Source organism: Carassius gibelio, chromosome B9 (assembly GCF_023724105.1).
Source record: "Carassius gibelio isolate Cgi1373 ecotype wild population from Czech Republic chromosome B9, carGib1.2-hapl.c, whole genome shotgun sequence".
Taxonomy (NCBI): domain Eukaryota; kingdom Metazoa; phylum Chordata; class Actinopteri; order Cypriniformes; family Cyprinidae; genus Carassius; species Carassius gibelio.
The window spans coordinates 31941042-31954706 of NC_068404.1; the positions used below are offsets into that span (position 1 = coordinate 31941042).

Below are 13665 nucleotides of genomic sequence, written 5' to 3' on the forward strand. Positions count from 1 at the left end.
AAAATTATCAAAATAAAATATATAAAATAATGGTTTATATTTTAATATCCTTTAAAATATAATTGATTTCTGTGATGTGCAGCTGTATTTTCAGCATCATTCCTCCAGTCTTCAGTGTCACATGATCTTCAGAAATCAGTCTAATATGATGATTTATTATTAGAATTATTAATAGTTGTGATGCCAAATATTATTTTGGAATCTGCGATACTTTTTACCGGATTCTTCGATGTATATATATATTTTTTTAAAGAACAGCGTTTATTCAAAATATAAATCTCTTCTAACAATATTAATCTTTGATTTCACTTCTTATCAATTTAATACATCCTAGAGTTATAAACTTTTGAACTATGTTGTTTATTGTTAGAAAAGACTTCTATTTTAAATAAATGCTCTTCTTTTTAACATTTCATTCATCAAAGAATCCTGAAAGAAGTATCACAGTTTCAGCAGCACAACTCTGATAATAAATCATCATATTATTCTGATTTGTGAAGATCATGTGACACTGAAGACTGGAGGAATGATGCTGACAATCACAGAAATAAAATAGATTTTAATGTATATTAAAATAAAAAAGTTGTTTTACTTCATAATAATATTTCACTTTTTTCCTGTATTTTTGATCAAATAAATGCAGTTTTGACGAGTAAACTCCAACAACAACAACAACAACAACACATAAAAAATCAATCTGATCCCAAACTCTGACCGGTGTGTGTGTGTGTGTGTGTATGTTTAGCACTTACACACTAATCCCCACAAGAATATAGATGTTAAATACTCATCTGAGGAGAAAACTATGTTGCATAATAATGAAAGGATGTGTGACGTACACTTTCTGTAAACTGAGCCAAACATTTTCACTGATTTAGTGTAGAGTAAGAATATTTAAAGTATTGTGCAAGTTAGTTTATACTTGGATATAATTTTATATGCAATATTACCTTTTCTTTTCATCATCATCTTTAAGAGTTCATGATCATTTCTGTTCAACTTTATTTCTCAGTTGATGAATCCATCCACAATTCATAAAACACAACACATGCAACTTCCTGTCATTGAAATCATTTAAAAATCAAATCGACAGGTTAGAAAAAAAAAAGCCTCAGGCCCAAATATAATGAACTGTTTGACAAACACTTCTTGCTTCGAAGTACAGATCTGAATTAAAAAAAAAAATCACAAACAGTCCCCGGAGTCTCAATCTGAATCAACCGAGACGCGAACATGCTCCGAAGTGCCGATCTGAATCAACTTAGTCGCGAAAATGCTCCGAAGTGCCGATCTGAATCAACCGAGTCTCGAACATGCTCCGAAGTGTCGATCTGAATCAACCGAGACGCGAACATGCTCCGAAATGTCGATCTGAATCAACCGAGACGCGAACATGCTCCGAAGTGCCGATCTGAATCAACGGAGTCGCGAACATGCTCCGAAGTGCCGATCTAAATCAACCGAGTCGCGAACATGCTCCGAAGTGCCGATCTGAATCAACTGAGTCGCGAACAGGCTCCGAAGTCCCGATCTGAAAACTTCGACCAAAGAATGTGTTGGGGATTGCCCCACTGAATGCTGGTTAATATTTATTGACCGCTGCAGAACTCTTGTCAAGGAGTCGGAGTAATCATATTTATTTGATGATTTATTGCACAAGATGTGACCTAACACACATGTTAGTGTATTTGAGGTAGTTTCTGAAATAAATAAAACAACAGATATAAATACTCATTGTTCACATATTACCAATAAATCAACATATAACAAACTCTATAATAAACAACTGTGAAATGCGCTGATATATAGAATATTAACTGAGAAATGTATCAGCAATATATCTGTGAGAATAGTCTGCTTAGTAAAATTACAAACATTGAAATATAAAATATATATAGAAATGAGAATGTATCATTAATACAGAAGTTAGTAATAATAGCTGCTGGAAGGTATTATCACCATGAAATGTCACTTCAATGTAATAAAATTGTAAACATGAACAATGCACGCTGCGATGCTAGCGGGCTAAACCGCTCGTTAAACAGGATCAAATTACACTCAAAAAGATCGCTAAACATCAATAACATCAATAACATCATAAACACTGTTTAAGTTAGCACTTTCTCTTGCACATAAACACTGCACCTGAGTGAGAGCGCGCGGCGGGTCTGCCGTGCTGAAGCAACAGTGAATAACCGGTCACGTTACAACCGTACATACTATGAATCCTGCACTACGTTATTTACGCAAGTCATTACTGAAACATAACGCAGATCGCAACTCTTAAACTTAAAAAGGAAAGAATTCACAACAGCCGCCCCCACATTTGAGCAGCAAATGGGTAATAAAGGGAATTCTCTAAATGTCTTTGGTATTACCTTCTAAAGCAGGTAACTCTATCAGGCAGGCAACTGGTCTAGTGTAAACTTTACCATTAACGACGATTTCAGCAGTCCGCACACATCCATCACTACTGGGCAATGTCTTTCAAACTCTGCCTATGGGCCACTGAGCTCTTGGGAGCTGCGGATCCACAATCAGTACGACAGAGTCAACTTCCAGGTTCTTTGAAGCCTTATGCCACTTCTGTCGGGTCTGGAGCGTAGGCAAGTGGTTTCTAGTGAAGTGAATCCAGAACTGGTCCACCATGTTCTGACAGTGCCGCCATCGCCGCCGCCCCATGTCTCCTGGAGCGTATGCCACCTGAGGCAGCGATGCATCCCGCCGCCCCATAAGGAGAATATTAGGAGTAATCGGATCCATGTCAGCAACATCTGATGAGGCATATCCTAATGGTTTCGAATTGAGGATCCCTTCTACTTCCACTAGGACTGTGGACAGAACATCTTCTGTGACAGCTTGCGTTCCGAGAGCCACCTGGAGAGCATTCTTTATGGAACGGACTTCACGCTCCCATATTCCGCCAAAGTGTGGAGCACTAGGTGGATTGAACATGAAGCTAATTTGATAGTCTGAAAGCTGAACTTTGAGTTCTGGCTCCATAATTGAGAAAGCTTCCCGTAATTCTCTGTCAGCTCCCCGGAAATTGGTGCCACAATCCAAACGGATCTCGTGTGGTTTACCTCTTCTGGCTATGAACCGGCGGAGCGCAAGAAGGAATGCATCTACATCCATTGAATTGAGGAGCTCAATGTGTACTGCCTTAGTTGTAAGACATTTGAAGATTAGTCCCCAGCGTTTCTCATTTCTTCTCCCGATTTTGACCAGGTATGGGCCAAAGCAGTCAACACCAGTTGAGTGGAAAGGTGGACAGAGCAATCGGAGGCGTTCTGGTGGCAAATCTGCCATCTGTGGGACCTTTGGCTGAGCTCTCCATCGCTGACAGGACAGACAGTGTAGCTGATGGTACTTTATGGCCTGACGCCCTCTAAGAATCCAGTACTGTCTCCTTATTTCAGAGTAGACTCTTTCTGCTCCTGGATGTAACAGACGCTCATCAAATTATTTGATAAGGAGCTTCGTTATTGTGTGTCTGGAGTCCAGCACAATAGGGTGGATTTGTTCTGGGTCTGAGTTTGCTAACCTTCTTAATCTGCCTCCAACTCTTATCATGTTTTTCAGTGGATCCCATTCTGGAGCAAGACTGACTAATCGGCTGTGTGCAGGAACTGGTTTCTTTGCCTTGAGGGCAGCAACTTCTTCAGGAAAGCTCTGGAGTTGGCATGCTCTTATCAGGACAGCTTCTGCCTCTTTGCTTGTTATAGGCTCACTGGAAGCACAATCCGATATGGCCGCCCCATGACAGGCCGTCGAGTTGCTTCTACTAATTCACACCATAATTTGAACTGGGTAGAATCAGGGAGGTTGGAGACAATGGCAAATGCTATTAGGCAGTAGCTTGGAAGTCCTTTTAATTCGGATACTCCCTCTGACTGGGTGAGTTCAGGTTTTTTAGGCCAGTGTTCTTCATTTTGTTTCAAGAATGGAGGTCCTTGACTCCAGCGACTAGGCTCAGCCAGACTTTGGAGTGATTTCCCTCGTGTTATGTCGTCAGCGGGGTTGTCCTGTGTATTCACGTACCTCCATGATCTGTGATCAGTTAGCTCCTGTATCTCGGAGACTCGAGTTCCGGCGAACACTTTATATCGACAGGAGTCTGATTGAATCCATTCCAGCACAGTCAAGGAGTCTGTCCATAGGATTGTCTGACTGATGGAGAGAGTGGTCTCATTCCTCACCAGTTTGGCTAGCTGTGCTCCAGCTAAGGCAGCACAAAGCTCCAGACGAGGCATTGACTGCTGTCTCTTTGGAGCAACCCTCGATCTGGCCATTATGAAGGAAACGTGAATGACACTGTCGGATTGAATTGCAAAATATGCCACTGCCCCATATGCTTTTTCAGAGGCATCGCAGAACACATGGAGGGAAATGTTCTGTTCTGCTGGAGTTGTGAAGACCGTTAGGTAACAGCGAGGAATGGATAATGTCCTGAGATGTTCTAGCTCACTCTCCCAAATTATCCAGGCCGCCTTAAGGGTTGGCGGTAGATTTGGATCATCCCAGTCTCTCTTTTTTGTCCACAACTGTTGGATGATTACCTTAGCCCTTGTGGTAAATGGTAGTATAAACCCCAATGGATCATACTGAGATGCCAGCACCTGGTAGGCTGTTCTCATTGTCAGGGCTGCATGCTCAATAGGCCGGTAATTATAGCCAAGGCTATCAGTTGCGCAGTTCCAACGAAGCCCCAATGTAGGCTCCATTGGTTCAACATGGGTTTGGACCAACCACTGCTCTGTAGCGGAGGAGCGGGCTTCAGTAGGAAGATGAGCAATCACGGCTGGGTGACTACTAGCCCACTGTCTGAGGTTGAATCCTCCTTTTGCTAACATGCTGCGTAGTTGATCCACTTTTTGTTTGGCTGCAGCAACAGTACGAAAGCTTGTGAGACAATTGTCCACATAGAAGCTCTGGTGTACTATTTCTTGTAACCCTGGATATTCGGCTTCAGAATTATGAGCATGATGTTGCAGAGCGAAGATGGCACAGCATGGACTGCTTGTTGTACCAAATGGTAGGACCTGCCATTCATATACATCTGGAGGGTTCTCGCTCTGCAGGTCTCTCTAAATGAAACGGAGAAAGGGTCTGTCCTTTGGTAGGAGACGAACCTGATGGAACATGCCCTTAATATCTGCACTTACAGCCACATGATGCTCTCTGAATCTCAGAAGGACGCCCAACAGTGATGGTCCAAGAGCAGGGCCAGGCAGGAGTTGATTGTTAAGAGAAAGACCCTGGTGTTTGAATGAACAGTTAAAAACCAGTCGTGGTTTATTGTTATGGCTCACCAGATGGTGGGGCAGGTACCATGATTCTTCTGCCTGGGCTGCTTCCCTTTGGTTCAGTTTGGCAACATAATCTGCTTCAATGAGTTTAGCAATCTCTCCTGAGTAGATTGAGGCCTTCACATGGTCTTTCTGGAGTCTCCTTTCAGTACTTCTTAGGTTTGCAAGAACAGATTGCATAGATCCCTTGAGCTTAAGGGCACCTGTCTTCCACAGAAGTGGGGTGGCATAACGTTGTACACCCTGTACACTGACTTGCTGCGTTTGAGACTCAAGCAGCTGCATAGCCTCGTTATCTTGTCTGGACCGGACCACCAGCTTCTCATTGCGAAAGGGCAATACGTCCAATTGCCATAACCTTTCCACATTTCTGTAGAGAAGATCATCTGTGTGAGCTGTGGAGATAAAGAAACATTGCTGCACTGGTGCCTGGTCTGTGGGACCCATTACTGTTCCTTGGAGAGCCCACCCAAGAGCTGTATGGACTGCTACTGGACCCCCTTTGGTGCCTTGACGAATTGGCTCTTTGGCTGTAATGAGATGAACTTGGTCCGAACCAATGAGTACAAGCGGATGCACTTTGTGAAATGGCTGTAGTGGAACTCCCCTTAGATGTGCATACCGTCTCCGAAGAGCCTGAACTGGGTATGTTTGTTCTACCAGATCAAGACCAGAAGCTGTAAATGCTCCTAACACCTGATAACGTTTCTCTGGGTTATTTCTCGGAGAGATTTCAAAGGTGACTTTTGTGCCACTGAGGTGAGTAGTGTCTGGTCGGACGGTACAAAGGGCTAGAGTCTCAGGTTCGCCTTTCAGCTGCAGTTGCTGGACAGCAGTGGGCAGGATCATGGTGCGCTGTGCTCCATCATCCAGTATAGCATAAGTCTCAAATGTCTTTGATCTGTGATGTAGCAGCACTGGTACCACCTTCAGAAGGACTCTGCCTGATGCAATGGATGGTAAGAGGTAGATACGGCTCTCAGAGTTAGCTGATGCTGTGTTAGTTGTATAACTTTGGGCCACACCATGAAGCACTTGAAGGTGAATACCACCACAGTCACTGCAGGGTTTCTTTAGATTACAGGTCTCGGGGGCATGGGAACGAGCACATTTCCAGCAGCGCTTTTCCTCCGAAATCAACTTGCAAAGTTCAGCAACAGGCTGCTCTCTGATACTACTGCATCGATTGATGTAGTGATCTTTGCTGCCACAGAATAGGCAGATAACTTTGGGTGATGTTCTTTTCCAAGACACCTTAGGACTGGAGGATGGTTTAGTCTCTGTGGGTGATACACCATGATACAAGGTTGTACTTTGGCTTTTCGGTTTAGCTGCATTCTTCTCCTTTGAACTACTGGGTGCTCTTTCATACTGGTAACGTTGCACTAACCTACTGGAAAGTCGCTGTTGCTGAGCCTTGACTTGGAGCCATCCAGCAAAGTCTTGTAGGTTGTACGGGTTAATATTTGGGGAGTTTAGCTTCCCTCTCAGCTGGAGAAACTCTATGAAGCCATCTCTTAAGTACTTGGGCAGCTTACTGAGTAAACGATCTACATGTTAACAACAGTTCAACTCCATCCCTCTGGTACCCTCCAACGACAAAAGCATACTCACTAAGAGGTGTACACGAAGAGCGAAACTCTGGAAGCTGTGAGCATCATTTGGTTTGACCTCTGGGGCTGTGAGGATTGCTGCTATTTCGCTCTGAGCCAGTTGGTGTGGTTGACCATATTGCAACTGAAGGGCTTGCATAGCTGCTGAATATGGGTACAAATGATGGCGACAAGACTGGCCAATCATCTGTGCTTCAGGCAATTTGAGGTGCTCCAGCAAAATATGGTACTTGTATTTCTCATCTAGCTCTGCATGTGGTTCAAGAAGGTTGTCCAGTGCTAACTTCAGGTTAGCAAATTCCCTTTCATTGTCATTCACAAAATCAGGAATCTTTGGTTGTGGGGCAGCATGCAAAGGGCGTTGAGGCACAAAGTATTCAGTTGGATTCAGTGCTTTATTAAATGGCTGCAGAGAGGGGGTATCAAAGGCAGGAGGATTTAGTGTCATAACTGGAACTCTAGGCTGGGTTTGAGAGACTGATGCTGCTGGAGTCATAAGAGTATAATGAGGAGTCGCAAAACTTGCTGTAGGCAGAGCAGTAAACTGCTGTTGTGAAGGTGACCCTGTCAAATAGCCATAAACTGCATTAAGGTGCTGGTAGACTGGCTTAGGTGCCATTAAAGGTGGCTGCACTTGAGGTTGAAAAGCCTTTCCAGCATCATAAATGGGGGACTGCTTCGTAAACAGTGGTGGCACAGTCTCTGCTCTTGTAGCAGGTTGTTGTTGGTGTGAAACAGTAGGTATAGTTCCAGAAGATACTGGTGAATACAAAGGGATTGAACTGACTGGACATATTGGAACAAATCCAGAGTTAAAATCCTCAGCCTCCGCAGGAGATTTACTTGCATTCTTTTGCATGTCACTCACACATCCTTGGGTAGGTAGCTCAATGTCAGGTGACTGTGATGGAGTAGTATGACTTGAGGGAGGCAAACGTGGAGAAGTTACTGAAGGGGATCGTACTGGTGGTGTTATATGCTTTTCACTTTGATCATCCTCCTCATCCTCTTCTTCCCTCAAGAACGACGTGATATGTTCCATCAGCTCTTTACGCCGACGCTGTCGTTTTTCATATTGTTGAAGTTTACTGTGAAGTGCAGCCATATCAGCAGCCTCATCCTTCTCTTTGTCAGAAATAGTCTTCAACATTTTCCTCAATGAACTCATGCTCAACAAATCCATGGAGCTTGTGTCTGGGTGCTCACCTTGTCTGGAGACTGTTCGTGACTGACTAGCTAGGCCCACTGCGGCTGCTGCTCCTCTCTGCTCCACTTGCACCTCTTCTGTGGGTGGGGAGGAGAGAGCAGGTCGGTGATGGCCATAGTCAACATGATACTCTTCCAGATGCCTGGGTGTGCGACGATGCCGTGAGGGTCTGTCTGACGTCTCAGTTTGAGGGAGAGAAGTGGCTTGCTCTTTCAATGACATCACTGCAGTAGTCAATAGATCCGGCTCGAAGGACCAATGTTGGGGATTGCCCCACTGAATGCTGGTTAATATTTATTGACCGCTGCAGAACTCTTGTCAAGGAGTCGGAGTCATCATATTTATTTGATGATTTATTGCACAAGATGTGACCTAACACACATGTTAGTGTATTTGAGGTAGTTTCTGAAATAAATAAAACAACAGATATAAATACTCATTGTTCACATATTACCAATAACTCAACATATAACAAACTCTATAATAAACAACTGTGAAATGCGCTGATGTATAGAATATTAACTGAGAAATGTATCAGCAATATATCTGTGAGAATAGTCTGCTTAGTAAAATTACAAACATCGAAAAATAAAATATATATAGAAATGAGAATGTATCATTAATACAGAAGTTAGTAATAATAGCTGCTGGAAGGTATTATCACCATGAAATGTCACTTCAATGTAATAAAATTGTAAACATGAACAATGCACGCTGCGATGCTAGCGGGCTAAACCGCTCGTTAAACAGGATCAAATTACACTCAAAAAGATCGCTAAACATCAATAACATCAATAACATCATAAACACTGTTAAAGTTAACACGATCGTGGTACACTGTAATTATCTAGGTAATTAACAATATATATTGAAGTAACTTACTTCATCACGCACTTTCTCTTGCACATAAACACTGCACCTGAGTGAGAGCGCGCGGCGGGTCTGCCGTGCTGAAGCAACAGTGAATAACCGGTCACGTTACAACCGTACATACTATGAATCCTGCACTACGTTATTTACGCAAGTCATTACTGAAACATAACGCAGATCGCAACTCTTAAACTTAAAAAGGAAAGAATTCACAACAGAATGTAAAAAATAACTCTATTTCTCTAATAACTCTACAACTCTATGAAAGACTCAGACCACGTATCTAAAAATAAATCGCTATAGTAAAAGAGAAATAATAAGAGGAGTAAAGTTTCCTACAGTTCTGCTGTGTTTGGTCCTCACGCGCGTCTGACGCTCCGCGGCGCGTCTCCGCCCCATCACACGTGTGTTTACAGCGCTAAATTAATCATCTTTGCTAATTATTATACATTTACTTCATTGTCAGCTTCAGGTAATTCCTTTATTATTGTTCATTGAACTGTTTGATACAAAAATGGTTGTATTTCAGTAATAATTCAAAATTATCCAAATAAAATATATAAAATAATGGTTTATATTTTAATATCCTTTAAAATATAATTTATTACTGTGATGTGCAGCTGTATTTTCAGCATCATTCCTCCAGTCTTCAGTGTCACATGATCTTCAGAAATCAGTCTAATATGATGATTTATTATTAGAATTATTAATAGTTGTGATGCCAAATATTATTTTGGAATCTGCGATACTTTTTTCCGGATTCTTCAATGTATATATTTTTTTTTAAAGAACAGCGTTTATTCAAAATATAAATCTCTTCTAACAATATTAATTTTTGATTTCACTTCTTATCAATTTAATACATCCTAAAAGAGTTATAAACTTTTGAACTCTATTGTTTATTGTTAGAAAAGACTTCTATTTTAAATAAATGCTTTTCTTTTTAACATTTCTTTCATCAAAGAATCCTGAAAGAAGTATCACAGTTTCAGCAGCACAACTCTGATAATAAATCATCATATTATTCTGATTTGTGAAGATCATGTGACACTGAAGACTGGAGGAATGATGCTCACAATCACAGAAATAAAATAGATTTTAATGCATATTAAAATAAAAAAGTTGTTTTACTTCATAATAATATTTCACTTTTTTTTCCTGTATTTTTGATCAAATAAATGCAGTTTTGATGAGTAAACTCCTGTAAAAACAACAACAACAACAACACATAAAAAATCAATCTGATCCCAAACTCTGACCAGTGTGTGTGTGTGTGTGTGTGTGTGTGTGTGTGCGTGTGTGTGTGTGTGTAGCACTTACACACTAATCCCCACAAGAATAAAGATGTTAAATACTCATCTGAGGAGAAATCTATGTTGCATAATAATGAACGTGATTATATTAGATATTTAAAGTATTGCACAAGTTAGTTCATACTTGGATATAATTTTATATGCAATATTACCTTTTCTTTTCATCATCATCTTTAAGAGTTCATGATCATTTCTGTTCAACTTTATTTCTCAGTTGATAAATCCATCCACAATTCATAAAACACAACACATGCAACTTCCTGTCATTGAAATCATTTAAAAATCAAATCGACAGGTTAGAAAAAAAAGCCTCAGGCCCAAATATTCAGTTATCACTAATGAACTGTTTGACAAACACTTCTTGCTTCGAAGTACAGATCTGAATTAAAAAAAAAAAAAAATCACAAACAGTCCCCGGAGACTCAATCTGAATCAACGGAGTCGCGAGCATGCTCCGAAGTGCCGATCTGAATCAACCGAGTCGCGAACATGCTCCGAAAGTGCCGATCTGAATCAACCGAGTCGCGAACAGGCTCCGAAGTGCCGATCTGAATCAAGCGAGTAGCGAACAGACTCCGATGTGACAATCTGAAAACTTCGACCAACGAATGTAAAAAATAAATGCGTTTTAATATAGTAAAAATAATTTAGAATGATCTTTCTCTATATCATATTAACAGCCTAACTTTTAACTAGCAATGCACCATAATTTCACCTTTACACTATAAAAAACACTATATTTCAGCCTATATTAATAACCTCTATGTAAATAAAACAGAATACCGTTCTTACCAAATTCATTCAACATGTTATTAAATCATAATTAGTTTTTAAACACTGACAGGAACTTTCAGAGCTGATTTCAAAGTTACTGCGTTCATAAAACAACTCTATGAAAGACTCAGATCACGTATCTAAAAATAAATCGCTATAGTAAAAGAGAAATAATAAGAGGAGTGAAGTTTCCATGCCATTCTGCTGTGTTTGGTCCTCACGCGCGTCTGACGCTCCGCGGCGCGTCTCCGCCCCTCACACGCGCGTTTACAGCGCTAAATTAATCATCTGTGCTAATTATTATACATGTCGACACGCTTGGTAGTGATGCTACAGTCAAAAATCAGTAATAATTCAAACCTTTTAAAATAAAATATATAAAATAATGGTTTCGATTTGAATAATATAGTAAAAATAATTTAGAACGATCTTTCTCTATATTATATCAACAGCCTAACTTTTAACGAGCAATGCACCATAATATCACCTTTACACTATAAAAAACACTATATTTCAGCCTATATTAATAACCTCTATGTAAATAAAACAGAATACCGTTCTTACCAAATTCATTTAACATGTTATTAATTCATAATTAGTTTTTAAAAACTGACAGGAACTTTCAGAGTTGATTTCAAAGTTACTGCGTTTATAAAACAACTCTATGAAAGACTCAGACCACGTATCTAAAAATAAATCGCTATAGTAAAAGAGAAATAATAAGAGGAGTGAAGTTTCCTACAATTCTGCTGTGTTTGGTCCTCACGCGCGTATGACGCTCCGCGGCGCGTCTCCGCCCCTCACACGCGCGTTTACAGCGCTTAATTAATCATCTGTGCTAATTATTATACATGTCGACACGCGGCTATTGGTAGTGATGCTACAGTCAAAAATCAGTAATAATTCAAACCTTTTAAAATAAAATATATAAAATAATGGTTTCGATTTGAATAATATAGTAAAAATAATTTAGAACGATCTTTCTCTATATTATATTAACAGCCTAACTTTTAACGAGCAATGCACCATAATATCACCTTTACACTATAAAAAACACTATATTTCAGCCTATATTAATAACCTCTATGTAAATAAAACAGAATACCGTTCTTACCAAATTCATTTAACATGTTATTAAATCATAATTAGTTTTTAAAAACTGACAGGAACTTTCAGAGCTGATTTCAAAGTTACTGCGTTTATAAAACAACTCTATGAAACACTCAGACTCAAATCACAAACAGTCCCCGGAGTCTCAATCTGAATCAACGGAGTCGCGAACATGCTCCGAAGTGCCGATCTGAATCATCCGAGTCGCGAAAATGCTCCGAAGTGCCGATCTGAATCAACCGAGTCGCAAACATGCTCCGAAGTGCCGATCTGAATCAACCGAGACGCGAACATGCTCCGAAGTGCCGATCTTAATCAACCGAGTCGCGAACATGCTCCGAAGTGCCGATCTGAATCAACCGAGTCGCGAACAGGCTCCGAAGTCCCGATCTGAAAACTTCGACCAAAGAATGTGAAAAATAACTCTATTTCTCTAATAACTCTACAACTCTATGAAAGACTCAGACCACGTATCTAAAAATAAATCGCTATAGTAAAAGAGAAATAATAAGAGGAGTTCATTGTCAGCTTCAGGTAATTCCTTTATTATTGTTCATTGAACTGTTTGATACAAAAATGTTTGTATTTCAGTAATAATTCAAAATTATCCAAATAAAATATATAAAATAATGGTTTATATTTTAATATCCTTTAAAATATAATTTATTACTGTGATGTGCAGCTGTATTTTCAGCATCATTCCTCCAGTCTTCAGTGTCACATGATCTTCAGAAATCAGTCTAATATGATGATTTATTATTAGAATTATTAATAGTTGTGATGCCAAATATTATTTTGGAATCTGCGATACTTTTTTCCGGATTCTTCAATGTATATATATTTTTTTAAAGAACAGCGTTTATTCAAAATATAAATCTCTTCTAACAATATTAATCTTTGATTTCACTTCTTATCAATTTAATACATCCTAAAAGAGTTATAAACTTTTGAACTATATTGTTTATTGTTAGAAAAGACTTCTATTTTAAATAAATGCTCTTCTTTTTAACATTTCATTCATCAAAGAATCCTGAAAGAAGTATCACAGTTTCAGCAGCACAACTCTGATAATAAATCATCATATTATTCTGATTTGTGAAGATCATGTGACACTGAAGACTGGAGGAATGATGCTGACAATCACAGAAATAAAATAGATTTTAATGTATATTAAAATAAAAAAGTTGTTTTACTTCATAATAATATTTCACTTTTTTCCTGTATTTTTGATCAAATAAATGCAGTTTTGACGAGTAAACTCCAACAACAACAACAACAACACATAAAAAATCAATCTGATCCCAAACTCTGACCGGTGTGTGTGTGTGTGTGTGTGTGTTTGTGTATAGCACTTACACACTAATCCCCACAAGAATAAAGATGTTAAATACTCATCTGAGGAGAAAACTATGTTGCATAATAATGAAAGGATGTGTGACGTACACTTTCTGTAAACTGAGCCAAACATT

The 13665-nt window shown here is 39.6% G+C and overlaps 2 protein-coding genes and 1 long non-coding RNA gene across 3 annotated transcripts in view; 1 reads left to right on the forward strand and 2 right to left on the reverse strand.

The window, feature by feature from the left end:
- The window catches only part of LOC127964884 (NACHT, LRR and PYD domains-containing protein 12-like), a 1383583-nt gene that overhangs the window by 1290343 nt on the left and 79575 nt on the right, over positions 1–13665 (reverse strand). The gene's annotated exons all lie outside the window — the stretch shown is intronic.
- Positions 1–13665, forward strand: part of LOC127964964 (uncharacterized) — a 528628-nt gene that overhangs the window by 449494 nt on the left and 65469 nt on the right. The window lies entirely within an intron of this gene.
- LOC127964913 (uncharacterized) lies at positions 3867–9213 on the reverse strand. The gene is made up of 2 exons (XM_052565414.1): positions 9012–9213; positions 3867–8534 (listed from the first exon to the last, which is right to left on the reverse strand). The coding sequence occupies exon 2, from the start codon at positions 8349–8351 to the stop codon at positions 6867–6869; it is 1485 nt and encodes a 494-aa protein (XP_052421374.1). The 5' UTR covers positions 8352–8534; positions 9012–9213; the 3' UTR covers positions 3867–6866.